This window comes from Hylaeus anthracinus, unplaced genomic scaffold, assembly GCF_026225885.1.
Source record: "Hylaeus anthracinus isolate JK02 unplaced genomic scaffold, UHH_iyHylAnth1.0_haploid 11985, whole genome shotgun sequence".
Lineage (NCBI taxonomy): Eukaryota > Metazoa > Arthropoda > Insecta > Hymenoptera > Colletidae > Hylaeus > Hylaeus anthracinus.
The window spans coordinates 5,262,329-5,276,788 of NW_026534333.1; the positions used below are offsets into that span (position 1 = coordinate 5,262,329).

The 14,460-nt window shown below is 36.5% G+C and overlaps 3 protein-coding genes across 3 annotated transcripts; 1 reads left to right on the plus strand and 2 right to left on the minus strand.

The window, feature by feature from the left end:
• Positions 1-296: 296 nt before the first annotated feature.
• On the minus strand, positions 297-8,698 carry LOC128886782 (putative odorant receptor 85d). Its single transcript, XM_054141945.1, has 12 exons — positions 8,610-8,698; positions 8,337-8,567; positions 7,123-7,293; positions 5,365-5,622; positions 4,735-5,028; positions 4,195-4,399; positions 3,974-4,129; positions 3,723-3,765; positions 2,108-2,411; positions 865-1,066; positions 636-791; positions 297-355 (listed from the first exon to the last, which is right to left on the minus strand). The coding sequence occupies exons 1-12, from the start codon at positions 8,696-8,698 to the stop codon at positions 314-316; spliced, it is 2,151 nt and encodes a 716-aa protein (XP_053997920.1). The 3' UTR covers positions 297-313.
• Positions 8,699-11,063: 2,365 nt separating this feature from the next.
• On the minus strand, positions 11,064-12,287 carry LOC128886859 (60S ribosomal protein L32). The gene is made up of 4 exons (XM_054142051.1): positions 12,153-12,287; positions 11,806-11,930; positions 11,534-11,686; positions 11,064-11,264 (listed from the first exon to the last, which is right to left on the minus strand). Exons 2-4 carry the CDS (start codon positions 11,896-11,898, stop codon positions 11,106-11,108), a joined length of 405 nt encoding a protein of 134 aa, XP_053998026.1. The 5' UTR covers positions 11,899-11,930; positions 12,153-12,287; the 3' UTR covers positions 11,064-11,105.
• A 396-nt stretch (positions 12,288-12,683) lies between these two features.
• LOC128886857 (28 kDa heat- and acid-stable phosphoprotein-like) lies at positions 12,684-14,234 on the plus strand. Its single transcript, XM_054142049.1, has 5 exons — positions 12,684-12,865; positions 13,006-13,103; positions 13,431-13,550; positions 13,617-13,747; positions 13,823-14,234. Exons 1-5 carry the CDS (start codon positions 12,856-12,858, stop codon positions 14,037-14,039), a joined length of 576 nt encoding a protein of 191 aa, XP_053998024.1. The 5' UTR covers positions 12,684-12,855; the 3' UTR covers positions 14,040-14,234.
• The last annotated feature ends 226 nt before the right edge of the window (positions 14,235-14,460 follow it).

The window sequence follows — 14,460 nt, forward strand, 5'->3', positions numbered from 1 at the left end:
TTTAATTTAGGGGTTGAACAGGAAATATTTTAAAGTTGCGTATAGTAATCACGACGGAAGGTATTGTGCGAGAGGCGTGTTGGTCGACAGGAAAACCATTACTGTATTTGACTATGTATTATTGACTATGTATTTATTGCTACCTGTACCACTCGTATTGAAGTCTACATACTTCAATAAATTTTTTCTAGTGTTTTCGATTATTTCGTTATTCCTCCCTCGCGTGTTTTCTTCTGTGAACGCAGTGGAAATCGGACAAAGTTCCTAATCCTTCAGCAAGTTTGGTTCTGCTTCGACTGATTTTCGGTATTCCTCATTGGAACAGATTATACGCTGAGTAAGAAGATTTGATCAGCTGTTACAAATAGTACGTTCGATCATTAATTGTTAACTGACCACTTTCGTTGCAAAGAACTGTTATTATCTTTTCAATTATTAATGTTATTCAACGAAATTTTTAGGGGAAAAGGGTGAATTTCCTAAGTGTGAATTATCTCATCTATTTTATTAGAAAATAAAATGTTGATATTCTTTTCGCAGTAACACGATATAAATTTAGTATTTTTCATTTTTGTAGGACGCATAGGATGAGACGCAATTGTCGAGAACTACCACAATATTGTTCAATTACTGACCGTCATGAAAGTGTTGATATTCATGGTCACGATGTGAAAGCTAGAGAACTCGATGGGCACCGTAGCACGCATCATTATCACCAAGAGAATCTTCCTAGTCTTGATATCCAAAGAATTCCAGTTACTTTCGAATACCATGTCAGGAACTTGGAGACTCTACGAAGAAGAATGGGTCAAATCTGAGCTGTTCGATCGAGAAAGAAATTTCTTTTTGATTATGCGAATGAACCTTCAGTTTGACTTCGTTTCCGTACCAGCAGTAGTAAAGTATTTGGACGAGCGTGTTGAACGTGTAGAATAGCAATTCGATCATCTTCGAGTCCATGTCGTTTTGCGTTATTTCATAAAGACTAAGACACAACGTACACATACATACCACCGACTGACTGAACGTGATTACCTTGAACTGGTTGTTTACCATACTAGCGAATCTGCAATGGTTTCAGGAAGATATTGGTCCCTTCGATCGGTCTCTTTGAGTTTTATTGATATTTATTATGGTAACATAATATTTGTAAAAACTTTTTCAACTTTTCTTCGCTTTTTTCTCGTGTTCGACAAAAAAAGAGTACTTCGTCGAAGAATATAACGGGCCCAGAGTTAATGGCAATGAATTTTTTACACTAAAACTACCAAACCAATCTTTTAATAAATTACTCAGTTGTGGATAGACCTTACGATAAATATTGAAAAATACTGAAATACTTTGGCTCAACCTCTTTCAAGCTCTCATGTATATATTCTAATATTTTGAATAGGAACGCAATGAATTGGTCATTCATAGTTTTACCGTTGAGTTATTGGCTCGTGGAATTACACATTACTCTTACTAATTCATGCAATTCTACTAATTATTCCCAAATAATAATTGTAGGGACGAAGACAAGAGACGAACTTGTATATTTGGTCATGAACATAAGCACATCGGTTTGCCGAGTCGATCTCATCCCTCTCGATTGATTTCAGACGATGGCCGAGTATCTCGAACAGGCAGTTAATGTGAATTAGGAGACCACTGAACAGACTGTCGCAAGAAATGGTGACGAACGAGATGTACGTCAATCCCACCACTTGATGAAGGTACGTAAATGTAAACGATAACCAAGTGGTGTAGTCGTACGGTAGCCAGGCACGATACAATAAACGTTTGTATTTGAAGTCTAAGGAAAATGACGAGACGAGCACCGACAAAAAGTAACCAACAATTACGGTCGTGTAGGTAATCGCGTTCCGTCTGTAAACATATTGTTGTTAATTTTTTGTATAAAGTTGTTTATTTTCGTTTACGCCGTCGAACGTTTCCGTTTACATACTCATAGTTGAAGGAAACTATATTTACGAAACGCATTGTATCGATTGTAATGACTAGATCACCTCGGATCATTTTTGTTGCTATCATTCTTACGGTCGAACAAGGGAGGCCATAACTCCCATCGTCGGGGGATTACGAGGCCCCGTAGAAGCAGACTTACTCGGTCACTTTGTCGAATCTCGTTCGAATTTCCATTTCCTCGGCGTTCGTCGGAGCGAAGGGCTTCTTCTGCAGTGTGCTAATCAAAAAATTCAGATTCCTCTGAGTGAACGAGAGGTGGCACATTTTCAAGCATATATTGCACGCGGCCAGCGTCACGTAGAAATTGTCGGTGAAATCGTCCTGATTGTCGACGTTAATAATCAAATCTAACACCTGAACGAGCGTAAAGGTGTACACGATCAGCCACACGACGATTGCGTAAACGTCGTAAACTATCCTCTTCGAAGAGGACGTCGATGAAGCTGGCCTCATACAACCGCAGACAGCGAGACATATACGTATATATTGCAATACATGCTTCGTCACTTCTTGTGATTTCTCCATTTTTCACCGGACAACATAAATTACTAATTCAATCAGTCCCGAAAAATGTGTTTATACGTTACAACTTCGCGAAGGTGCTCCACGCCGCGCTGAAGGTGTATTATTTACGTTTAAGATTATAAAAAGAATCCTTCAGCTCGGTCTTCGGATACTGACGAGATCAAGCGATGACGCATCGCTGACAGACGTATTTGCAATACCAGTTTTCGTAAACACGAGTTTCGTAAATACAAAGCTTCGTTCACTCGTCGCGTGACAGAGTTTCAGGTATCATCGTCGACTGTAGGATACCAATATTCTTTCTGCACCCTCGCCCCCGAGTCTTCTTCCAGGGACGAACCCTTCTGATTACCTCTTATGCACGAGCTATGTTATTACGGAAAACGACAACCACTTATCGAATAATGTTTTCAGTAATAACGTGTCTCTTTATTACAGTTTCTAAACGTTATTCTACATTGCAACCACACGTGACATCGGACTTCGCGAATAGACGAAGTAGCGATAGAGTCCATGAAATATAAATCGTCAGCGGAGAATAAGACGATGTGGACATCAGTGAAGCGGAAATGAAGTTAATAATTGAAGGACGTCGAACATTGTGGTTCTTCGAAAACCTTCGTGACTTTCAAGAAGGGTACAATTATTCGTTGGTAGCACGCGGCTGACAGTTTCTCATAGTATTCATTTGTTAAATAAGGAAAACTCCATACCATGAAAGCACGTTGCACGACGGTTAAAAACCTTTAAGTATCTGTAGTAAATACTAATTTGGCAGGTAGAGTAAAGGCAGACTTACTTTATTGTTCTCACTTACTTTATTGCCATGGAATACGAACCTTTAATGGTGTAGAGGAAACAATCTGATTTTAGGTAATAGAATCTCTGTTATGTGAAGTAATTGAAGTACAAAAGTGTTTTGACAAGAGAATTTTCTTTTGGTTTTGTAGTAAAATTCCTTTTATTGTGAACGATTCACAAAATTTTGCACATCGAGGTTGCGCATCATCGAGGTCGTTGGAAATTAAATGAGGAAGGATGAAATCGCAGAACGGACGAATTATTCTTCAGTGCCAAGGGGTTTGACAGTTTTCAATAATATTTATTCGTACGTACCATACCTATACTTCAATTATGTTAGCGTATCTTCGACACATTTTCATCTTGTCTTCCTCTTCTCGATTTTCTAACGGTTGAAAACTGTCATGGTTCGTTCAGCTACCCCTGACCTCGTTGGAGAACGTTGTACGCTGAGTAAGAAGTTTTAAGTACCTGAAATAAACATATCTTACAGGTGTACTCTGTTGACTAATTTTTTGACCATTTTTTTTAGAAGAGGAATAGATCTTTCATTAGAAAAGTTTCCAGTGAATTGCAGCGTTCAGTCGCACATAGTCCCTTCCCTTTTCAATTAAAGTACTGTATATATCAAGTAAATTTATATTTATCCTTTTCTTGATGAAAAATTATGTATACTAACGCTCACGAAAGTTTCAAGATTCATAGGCACGATGTGCATACTGGTAAATTCTATGGGCACTGACGCGCGTCTCATGATCATCAAGAGAACTCTTTTGGCGTTCTTGTCGAGGAACGTCCAGTCAGTTCGAAAAATCATGTTAGAAATGTCGAGGCTCTGAGGAGAGAAAGAGTATGTTACAAAATGTGTCTAACCGGAATCTTTTCATACTCGGAACGCACCTTCGACTTAACTTCGTCCCCGTGCCAACAATAAACGAAAATCTGCGTCAGCATGCAAGAAGTATACAGTATTATTTTCACATACTGAGCGTTGGCGCTTTTCGTAGTCGTTAATAGGTACAGGTTGAAGCACACCTCTAAGGTACTCACCGCGAATTGAACGAAAATTACCATTCGAAACTCTGTGTTTATCATACTAGCGAATCTAGAATTTGTTAAGGGGATCTTATGTATCCATCATTCGAATTCAAAATTGATAAAGATGTATTAAACGTGATTTTTTTTCGAATAAATCAAACGAAATCAAAGTGGTTCCAAGCGATGAAGCGATCTTCATTCACTGTAGACCCGATTTGATTGGTTTATCAAAAAAAAATATCGTAGATTAATTAACTAGCAATGAATCATCTTGATTTAACTAGCAAACAGAAATGTGGCCTCCACCAGTGAATTAAATTTGCATCCACCAATTCAAACATGCCATTATTGTGAACCAACCGGTATACATGGTCGTGATAACGTACGCACGAATTCACAGACTCATTCTCGCCTCTTTTAATCGTTTTCAGACGACATCCGAGTATCTCCATCTGGCTGTACGTGTGGGTCAACAGACCGCAGATCAAACCGTCGCAGGCAACGTGCAACAACGATGCAGCTATCAATGCTAGAACTTGTTGAGTATAAGTGAGGCTCATCGAGTACGTTGATGAACAGTTGCAAGGTAGCCACATTCGATAGGGTAGCTCTATGTTATCGGATGTCAGCAGCGCAGCGCACGAGACAGAGAGCACTGTTACCTCGACCAGACCCGCGTACAGAAGGGTAATCGATCTGCAATGATTAAATTTTAATATTCAAGGTACTATTTTTAAGTCTAGTATTGCTCATTTACACTATTACATGATTTTTTTATTTAACATTTAGTGTAAGTTGATAGCATGAACAAGGGAATGAAAATTTGTTAATAAAATGTCGAAGCTAAGCAGAAAGTAGAAAGATTTTAACGAATGGAAAGGTCTAAAAGTTACAGATATCGGTATGATTAATTATAAATGGAGAACATCACCATCAGTGATGAGTAGACTGCGGATCTTCATGCAAAAAATAAAATATTTGTTGTAAAATAGTTATTGGTAAGAAAAGAGAGTAATCCTTAAATATACTGACTCGGCTCTTTTGTCGAATCTCGTCCGAATCCCAATTTCCTCGGCGTTCCCCGGTAGAAAAGGCTCCTTTTCGAGGATGCTGGTCAAAGCACGGATGCTGTCGCGACTCTTCAGCAAGCTGTAGAGTTTGTGACAAGAAACAATCATCGCCAGCAACATATAGAAATTATCGCTGAACTCGTCCTGATTTTGAACGTTCAGCACTATGTCCATGAATTGAAGAAACGTCACGGTGTAAACCAGTAGCAAGATGACGGTTCTGTACACGGTGTACAGGAACATTTTTAACGGCGTCGTCCAAGACGACGGCCGCCAGCAGCCACACACCACTAGGATTCGAAATATCCATCGCATGAGACGCATCTTTCCTAAACTTTTCACTTTCAAATCTCAGTTTTTATTTATTTTTTGTTTATTCAATCTTTCAGTCTTGAAAAGATTCGATTGTCGAAACGTTCTTGTAGTGCTTTAAAAAACTCGATAGTCTGCGCGACAAAGCATTTGTAGAAAATGTATTGTGCTTCTTTTGTGGAGACCAGACACCCTTCTCGATTTCGTTGCGAATTGCAAATGCCAAAAGTCGATCGACAGTGATCACGGAAGTGAATAGGTTTCCTATACCTTGGGAGAAAGGGAATATCCGTCCCCAAGGGGTACATCTCCTCCGGTGCGCGTACCGTATAGTTATCGCGACTATAGGATTATGAATACAAATCATAGAATTACACTTTTATGAGTACGTCGGACCTTTTGACATTTTATTATCATTTTTGCAGTATTATCTCCTGTACATGGTGAAACTTCGAAATGAACCTACCAATCATATATTCTATGAAATTTAAATGAACGGAAGATTGGAACGTTTAAGAGTTTCTTTCCGCAAAGAAAGGAAAAATGTTCATTTAAAAATGATCTCTCTTTAGTTTGAATAAACTGTTTGCCTAAAGAACTGAGTGTAACAGTGAACAGTGATATATCCGGCCTCCGTCAAATAACATTATATGTGTTACTTATATAATTACATGCACATTTTGCGTGCACATTTGGAAAAGGTTAATAAGTCAATTTTTTTGTTTGCTATTCTTGGTTAAAATAATAAGGTACATATTTTAAAAATGATGTCAAAAGATATAATTCATCACATAACAAATTTATTTAATCGCATACTATATCTAAGTTGAAAGACTCGAATTGTCTACGCTGTTTATCGTCTTTTACAACTGATTCTATAGTCATTGTTTGCGCTGGAATTATCTGCTTCTCTGAAGCAAGTTGTACGTCGAATAAGACATTTTTAGGATCTGGAAAGAATGTGAGGTACATGTTACAAGGGGCGTATAGCTTTCGATTAAAATTCTGTGTACTGTTTACCAACCCCCACGAAGGTATCCACGTTCATCGTGATTACATAAGAGCAAGTTAATTCGATTGGATTCATCGCTCTGAACATGATGATTATTAAACTATTCTTGGCGTTCTTGTCGAGATGCATCCAATCTAGATGGAAAATCGTGTCTGCGAGTTCGACGCTCTGCTTTTACGAACGTAAAATGGAGAAAGAATATTAGCATCGATGTAGAAAGATAGAAAAAATCAGGAGGTAGAAGTCATCAGTTTTGTGATTAAAAAATGAAGACTGTTATGATGGAAAGATTTAAAGGAAAAAGAAGAGGAGTACGGGAACTGAATGTTGCAAAGAAATGGATTTCTTTTTCACGCGAATACCTTCAATTTCAATTCATTTCCGAACCAGCAGTACATAAAAATCTGTGTCATCATGCAGGCCATGTATATGACAAATCCCACAAATTTCGGGTTGGATGGGGACGTGACCGACATTTGGTACATAATAAAACACACCACCAGGGTGCTCGTTACAAGCTGAGTAGTGAGGATCACTTTAAACTCTTCTTGTATCATGAATGCATATCTGTGTATGAAAACAGAAAAGGAGTTACTATTACAACGACTATATACGAACGAATGAATGATTTCAGAGTCTTGGATACGGGGATTATTTACTATATATAAATATAAAAATTTTTCTTTTCCAATTCGTTTTACGTTAGTGGTAGTACAGTGTGTGTTCACAGGTTTGATTTAATTGAAAAGTGTCTAAAATTTGTCAAACGAACCGAACCTATATAGATAGTTATGGAAACGCACTATCGTTCCAAATTCAGGTCTCGTTTCTCGCGTGGCTTCCTCCAACCTATGTTTCAGGATCTCCTGCTGGCTGCAAGCGTGGGCGCACAGACCAATAACAAACGAATCGCAAGACACGTTCGTGAATGCCAACCCAACTATTGCTATCATCTGATGAGCGTGTGCGATAAAAAAAATATTGCAGTTAGTGTGGTTAAACGGCAACCAAGCTTTGTACACCAGCTGTCTCTTCGGTATGTTGAGAAAGAACGATGAAACAATTATGAAGAGAACCGAGCATTTCACCAAAATGGCGTAACCAATTGTGACGGACCTGTAAAGTATCTATGAAGATGCATTAGTCAATTAATTCGCTATTTATTTAACAAAAGACCAGTATCGATAAGGAAAGTTTTCTTCACCCGTAATTCTTTTTGATATATATTTTTATTTTTTCATTGATAATAATACATTTCATCTACGTATAATAGAGGCTGCGTTTAGCCTCTGTTTTTGAAAAAGAAGAATAGAGCTTAATGTTTTCCATAATGTTTTTTTTATAACATATTTTGGCATTATCCAAATTTGGCTCCACCAGAAACTTTCTTATCGATACTTGTACTTTGTATGAATTGGATTTGTCTCGTGTTTTGGGACATTGTATTACTTCTACGCCCACAAAACAAACTTTAGATTATTTACCGAAATTATCACAATCATGCCATACGTATATTGGCACACAAGATAATAGAAATTAGGTTGACAACCGAGATTACTATAGGCATAGTGCAATATAGTCACCGAATAGACATATTACAAAGCGTTTACCCAATTTTTGTATCGTATTCCCGTCGAATAGTTGCCTCAGCCTTATTCATTGGCTTGCAGGGCTCCTCTTCAAGCTTATTTATCATCATTTTGATGTTTTCGTGATACGTAAGAAACATGGCGATTTTGCAACAAGCTATAAAAGTCGCGAAGAACATGTAGGTGGCTTCGCTAAACTCGTCCGCGCTTTCCACGTTTAGTACCAAATACAGAAATTGAGAAGCACAAAAACTGTAAATCAGAAGAAACACGAAGATAGTATACAAAGTGTACAGCACTTTTTTTACTGTCGTCGACCAACTGGTCGGTCTCCAATATCCGCAAGCACTCAGTATATAGAACGTTGGTCGCAGAATATTCATCTCGCAACTGAAACAATTATCACCGCTTATTACCACATGTAAATAAAGACAATTTACGGACTCTACACTAAAAATAACAATTATGAATGCGATTTTAGTAAGTCACTGCCACTCGGGCAACTTCTTTTCTTCGTTTTAATTCTAAAAGAATTTAGATTAATTCTTCTTTATGGTCGTCGTTGCATCCACTATTTTATATTTAAATGGAGTAGTTCAGAGCTATAATAACTTGCGGACAAACCTTTGCGACATCATAACTCGACAACATTTTTTTAAACACTGACAACTTGCAGTAGTCTATATCTACGGAAGGGATTACTGCAAGGGGATTACGGCCCCTCTTTTACGGATACCATAGGATCGCATTTGCATTGGTATGCACACAACGTATCATTATTAAAATTGCTGCTATACAGTATAACGACTTCAAAATTTACTTTCTTTAAGTAAGATGTACATCCGTATTAATATTGTAACGAGAGACCTTTTTTCGATATACAAGCATGTATTATTTGATTGTGTTACCAGTACAATGTTATACGAAACCGATACGCTTAATTGCAGGAATACGTATCGATAGCGTGGAGACCAGAAGGTGAAGAAGAAAGACGATACAAGGGTAGCTGTTGCGAGCAGAGTCACTTCGAACGGGTACAGGTACAAGTAAGTCTTTCGTTCAGTTATCGTTGGTGTGTGTTAAATTAAGCGAAGGTAATTCATTGTAAAAATTGTAGTCAAATGTTATATGGTGAACGCGAGTTGGGAGCAGCTAAGGCAAGAGTTCACATTCGATAAAGTATTTTGATAAATAGGCCTCAGTAACTCTACGTCAAATTGCTGTTTGATGTGCGTAGGAAAGGTGTATGATAGAACTACAACCTTGAGGCCATGGTTTTATATCGAAAGGAGGCATTACTCAAGGGACGGGTTTGCATGACTTTTTCTACTTAAAACGTCTGACCAGGGATGGTTTATTTGAGAGGGAACAGGATTGCCTGGCCAACTTTATCTAAAACGATCCTCCTGTTTAAATTCTTTGAACTATCACAGTTTCTCTTGTGGGTTTCCAGTATTTTCGCTCAAATGAATAGATCGCTAGTGAAAAATAAATTGATTAATGTATTAATTTATACGAAAATTGTTTAAATTACTCAATAGTATCTACAAATACTTCTAATGAATTTTAATTTAATTAAATAAAAAGAAATTCAAATTTCCCGCGTGAATGTAGTGTCGCCGTCTAGCGGTCAACAACTGAACTATTTTCGGAGTATGATCAGGGCCTCTATCGGGAAAACGCTCAAGTTTGTCCTCGAATAGTTCCCCTGTCAGTGGTAAAAGGAGCCATTTGTTTATTTCAATTAAAAAATTAAGAGTACTGGGCTAAAAAATTATTCTCATTCATATTTTAATATTGCATTGATTGTCCATATATTTGTTTTTGGAAATATCAACAAAAACTTAGGAATACCTGTATCGCCATTTACCAGTGAACAATCAAAACTAATCGGTGACAAACTTGGGCGTTTTTCCGATAGAGGGCGACAGAGATATTTGTACATTTTTTTTATATATATATCCAAAAACAAATAGATGAACAATCATTGCAATATTAAAATATGAATGAGAATCATTTTTTAACAGGGGAACTATTGACAGGGGAACTATTCGAGGACAAACTTGAGCGTTTTCCCGATAGAGGCCCTGATCATACTCCGAAAATAGTTCAGTTGTTGACCGCTAGGCGGCGACACTAATTTCACGCGGGAAATTTGAATTTCTTTTTATTTAAATTAAAATTCATTAGAAGCATTTGTAGATACTATTGAGTAATTTAAAAATTTTTCGTATAAATTAATACATTAATCAATTTATTTTTCACTAGTAACCTGTTCCGACTTCGACTGGGAGCATTTTTTAATTTTCTCCCAATAGTTTTTTTTTACAGAGTTCATGTAACATCTCGTTATAAACGACATTAGCCGTTTTTTCTCTTGACGTCACCACGAAAAAATGTTGATTCCCTTACTCACCTGTTGGTAATATAATTTAAAAGATTTTTGCGTCTGCAAGTTGTAACTTACATCTACTTATGGCTGAAAAAACGGCAAGAGATCTTCCTAGATATACAGTAAGTTCTTACCGCGTTACAAGAAACTCAAAATTAATGTAAATCAGCTTAATTTAAACCGCGTTATAAAAAACAATAGGAAAAAATAGAACAAAAAATAGAACAATTCGTATCGCATAATACGGTAACCGTGTTCTGAGGGTTTCGCATTATAGCAGGGTTTACTACAAATCTAACAGTTGTAATACGATTCAGGAATAAGGATCAGGAGAGAAATAATAGAAATGACAAACATACTGTAAATAGTTTATTAAGAAATCAAAGAAGAAAGTGATCTTATTCGTTTTCTTGAGAACGTAATCTAGCACTAGCATTTGTCACGCGTATGGAAAGTTGTTGTGCTCGTTCAACGATCGATTTACGTTTTTTACTGCTTACACCATGAGCAATTTCGGCACAGAATTTTCGGTTTTGCATCATTAGAACTTCTAATTCCTGCAAACATACACAAAAACACAAATCTCATTGTAATTGAATAGATAAATAAAATATTGCTTTTACTTTTATTTCATTTCAAAATATTTTCGTAAAATTAAAAAGGTTCTTTTATCTGAAATATCTTGTAAATAATAGTATGCGTTTTCATACATATTAAAGGTACAAGAAATGTTTATTTTTTAATAGTTTTTTAAAATGTGGATATAAAGATAATTGCTGAAAATGTTAAGAAACAGAGTAAGAGTTTAACAACTAATTGTTCTTACCTTAACATTGTGTACCAAGACTTTCCTGAAACCAGTAGGTAGCATGTGGCGTGTTTTTTTGTTGCTTCCATAACCAATATTGGGCATCAAATATTGACCCTTGAAGCGCCTACGAACTCTGTTGTCGATACCTTTTGGTTTACGCCAGTTTCTCTGAAATATTGTTTCATTTACAACATATTATTATTCAATAAATACTGAGGATAGCTTTAATAAAGAAGGTTTAAAATACGACTGATAAATAACTGTAAACATTATAGTAAATATCATACCTTTAGTTTACTGTATCGATCACTCTGATGACGAATGAACTTCTTAGTTCTTTTCTTGACAATTGTTGGCCTGTACACGGGTCGAATAGCCATTGTGATTTTTGTTAGGTGCTAGAAAACTGGAACTGAAATCATCAAAATAAAGTAAATTAGTTCATTCACAATGACACCACTACACATTTTCATCACATATTGTTTTATTTGTTTCACTGAGATGTAACACAATTTTCGAAAAATATAATTAATTTCATCTTTCTTTATTTCTTTAAATTTATCTGTTACGTATATATTCTACTTTGTTCAAACGATTTTTATTAATATTATAGATTTCTCACAACATCACATACCGTCCCTCACTATGCACCAGACAGAAGAGGTTATGTTGAACCAGGAGTAATAACACCACAGATTATTCTTATAGAGGCGAAACTCTCGCGCCTTTTTTAGATCTCAATTCTCAGTGCGCATGCGTCTTAAGGAATATAACCACGGAATAGTTTTATAGAGATAAATCTCTTGTCGAAGTTCTATATTTTCAGATTAGGATGGATTAGGGTTTGTCTAAGCAAATTTAAAAGTACATACTCAGCACAAATGAGTCATCCAAGAATGTAAAAAAAATTGTCAATTCCTCCTGACGATTCAAATTGTTTCCAATGAAATGAATAGCCACTTAGCGATGAGTAAATATATGCTGCAATGCAAATCAAAGGTAAACATGATAATAAAAGAAAAGAACAGAATTTCTAACTATCTATATCTAGGATAGAAGGAGTGTATATTAATAGATTTGTTTATATTTGGTGTAACGAGTGAGAATGAAATTAACATCAGCGCCACAAGTGACGCGACTCCCGAAACAAGGAGTGATCCCACTTTTCTGTCGGAGTGTCCAGTCCCTGGTTGAAATCAGCAGCGGCGCAGTGTTGAATCAACACTGTTGATCTGACATCAAACGAAATTGTTCTTTCGTAGTAAGAGAGATACCGTTATCGGCTCAAATTTCCGTAGAATATTATTTAGGCTGCTGCAAGTCTTCGCTTCGAAAAAATGCCGCGCGGTAAGCGCATAAATTATTATTGTTTTCCTTTGAAAAATTTTTTCTTTCTCGTCCCCACCACATTTTTCTCGGATGAAACATGCACTTTCGTACTTTTTGACCTCGAACAACGGAATTAGATCAAATGTGATTTTTTTCAGGTAAATTTGTCGGTCACAAAGGCCGAAGTCGTCACTTTACTAACCCCGAGGAGTTGGAGGAGCAGCGACGTCAGGACGAAATAAAATTCCATATGAGAGTCAGTATTTTTAGGTTAACCAACAGCACGACAGCTTAGATATTATTGTTAAGTACGTCAGGTCGAACTGTCACTTGATGGAGCACGATACTCTATGCTGGTGCAAATTTCATTTACGCGACCGAACAGGACTTTAAAAAAATTCTTAAAAATCCAAAGCACTCGGTAGAGGCCTAAAATGACCCATTTTGTCGCTTTCCTCTCGCGTTTGCCCCTTTGAAAATATTGCATACATGTTATATTACTTAAGGAACTGGTAAATGAAGATTCATTAATACGGATTGAATGCTTTGTGCTTAAAGGTTACAATGAAATTGTTCCTTTTAGAAATGTAAAGGGGATGATGCGAGTTCCAGCGACGAAGGAGGCGAAGAAACCAAAAGTCCTCTGCATAGTGGTTCGGAAACAGATAGTGAAAGTGACTCAGAATCGGAATCTAAAGCGGAGGTAACTTAATGCATAAGATTTTTTAATAATCTAGAAACTTTGGGTTTTATCCTTGAATATTTATAGGGAAAGGCGAAAGGGGTAGAAAACTTAATCCAAGTTGAAAATCCAAATAGGGTACAAAAAAAAACAAAAAAATTATCAGAATTAAATAAGTCTGTAGACTTTGGAAAACCAGAATTATCTCGAAGGGAACGGTAAGATTGATAGATATAATAGAACACTTGAGCTAATCAATACATTTTACAAACAAATAAATTTATCTTTTTCAGAGAGCAACTAGAAAGACAGAGAGCACAAGCTAACTATCAAAAACTGCACGCGGCAGGTAAGACCGATGAAGCTCGCGCAGATCTAGCACGATTAGCTATAATTAAACAACAACGAGAGGAGGCAGCGAAAAAACGCGAAGTGGAAAAGAAGCAGAAGGAACTCGCTCAGCAGAAGAAAACGGAACTTACGCAAAAAGCACTCGGCAAAAAATCCTAGGACGATCAAATTTGAATCAATTACAAATACTTTACATCGCTGCTACTATTACATTAACACTACAAGCAGTTCGAACTCTACTTTCATATTGATACTATTTGATTAAATCAATTTACGCATTTGTAATATGCGTTTGATGAAGATGTCCTTGTTTGTATAAATACAATTATTATAGTAATTGAATTAAAACTGTAATTATGTCTCCTTACTTATCCTATACTCCACTATCGTCTTCGCATCGACGAAGAAAAATAGAAACTAACAGTATATTTAATTTTATGTGCGATTTAAAACAAACATAAGAGTGCATGAAAAACGTTTCTATAAAGTAAATTTGAATAAACTCTCGCAAATTGGTTTCAATTGATTTAAATTAATGCGACGAAATTGAATGAATAAATTTACACGAGGTAATAGTCAG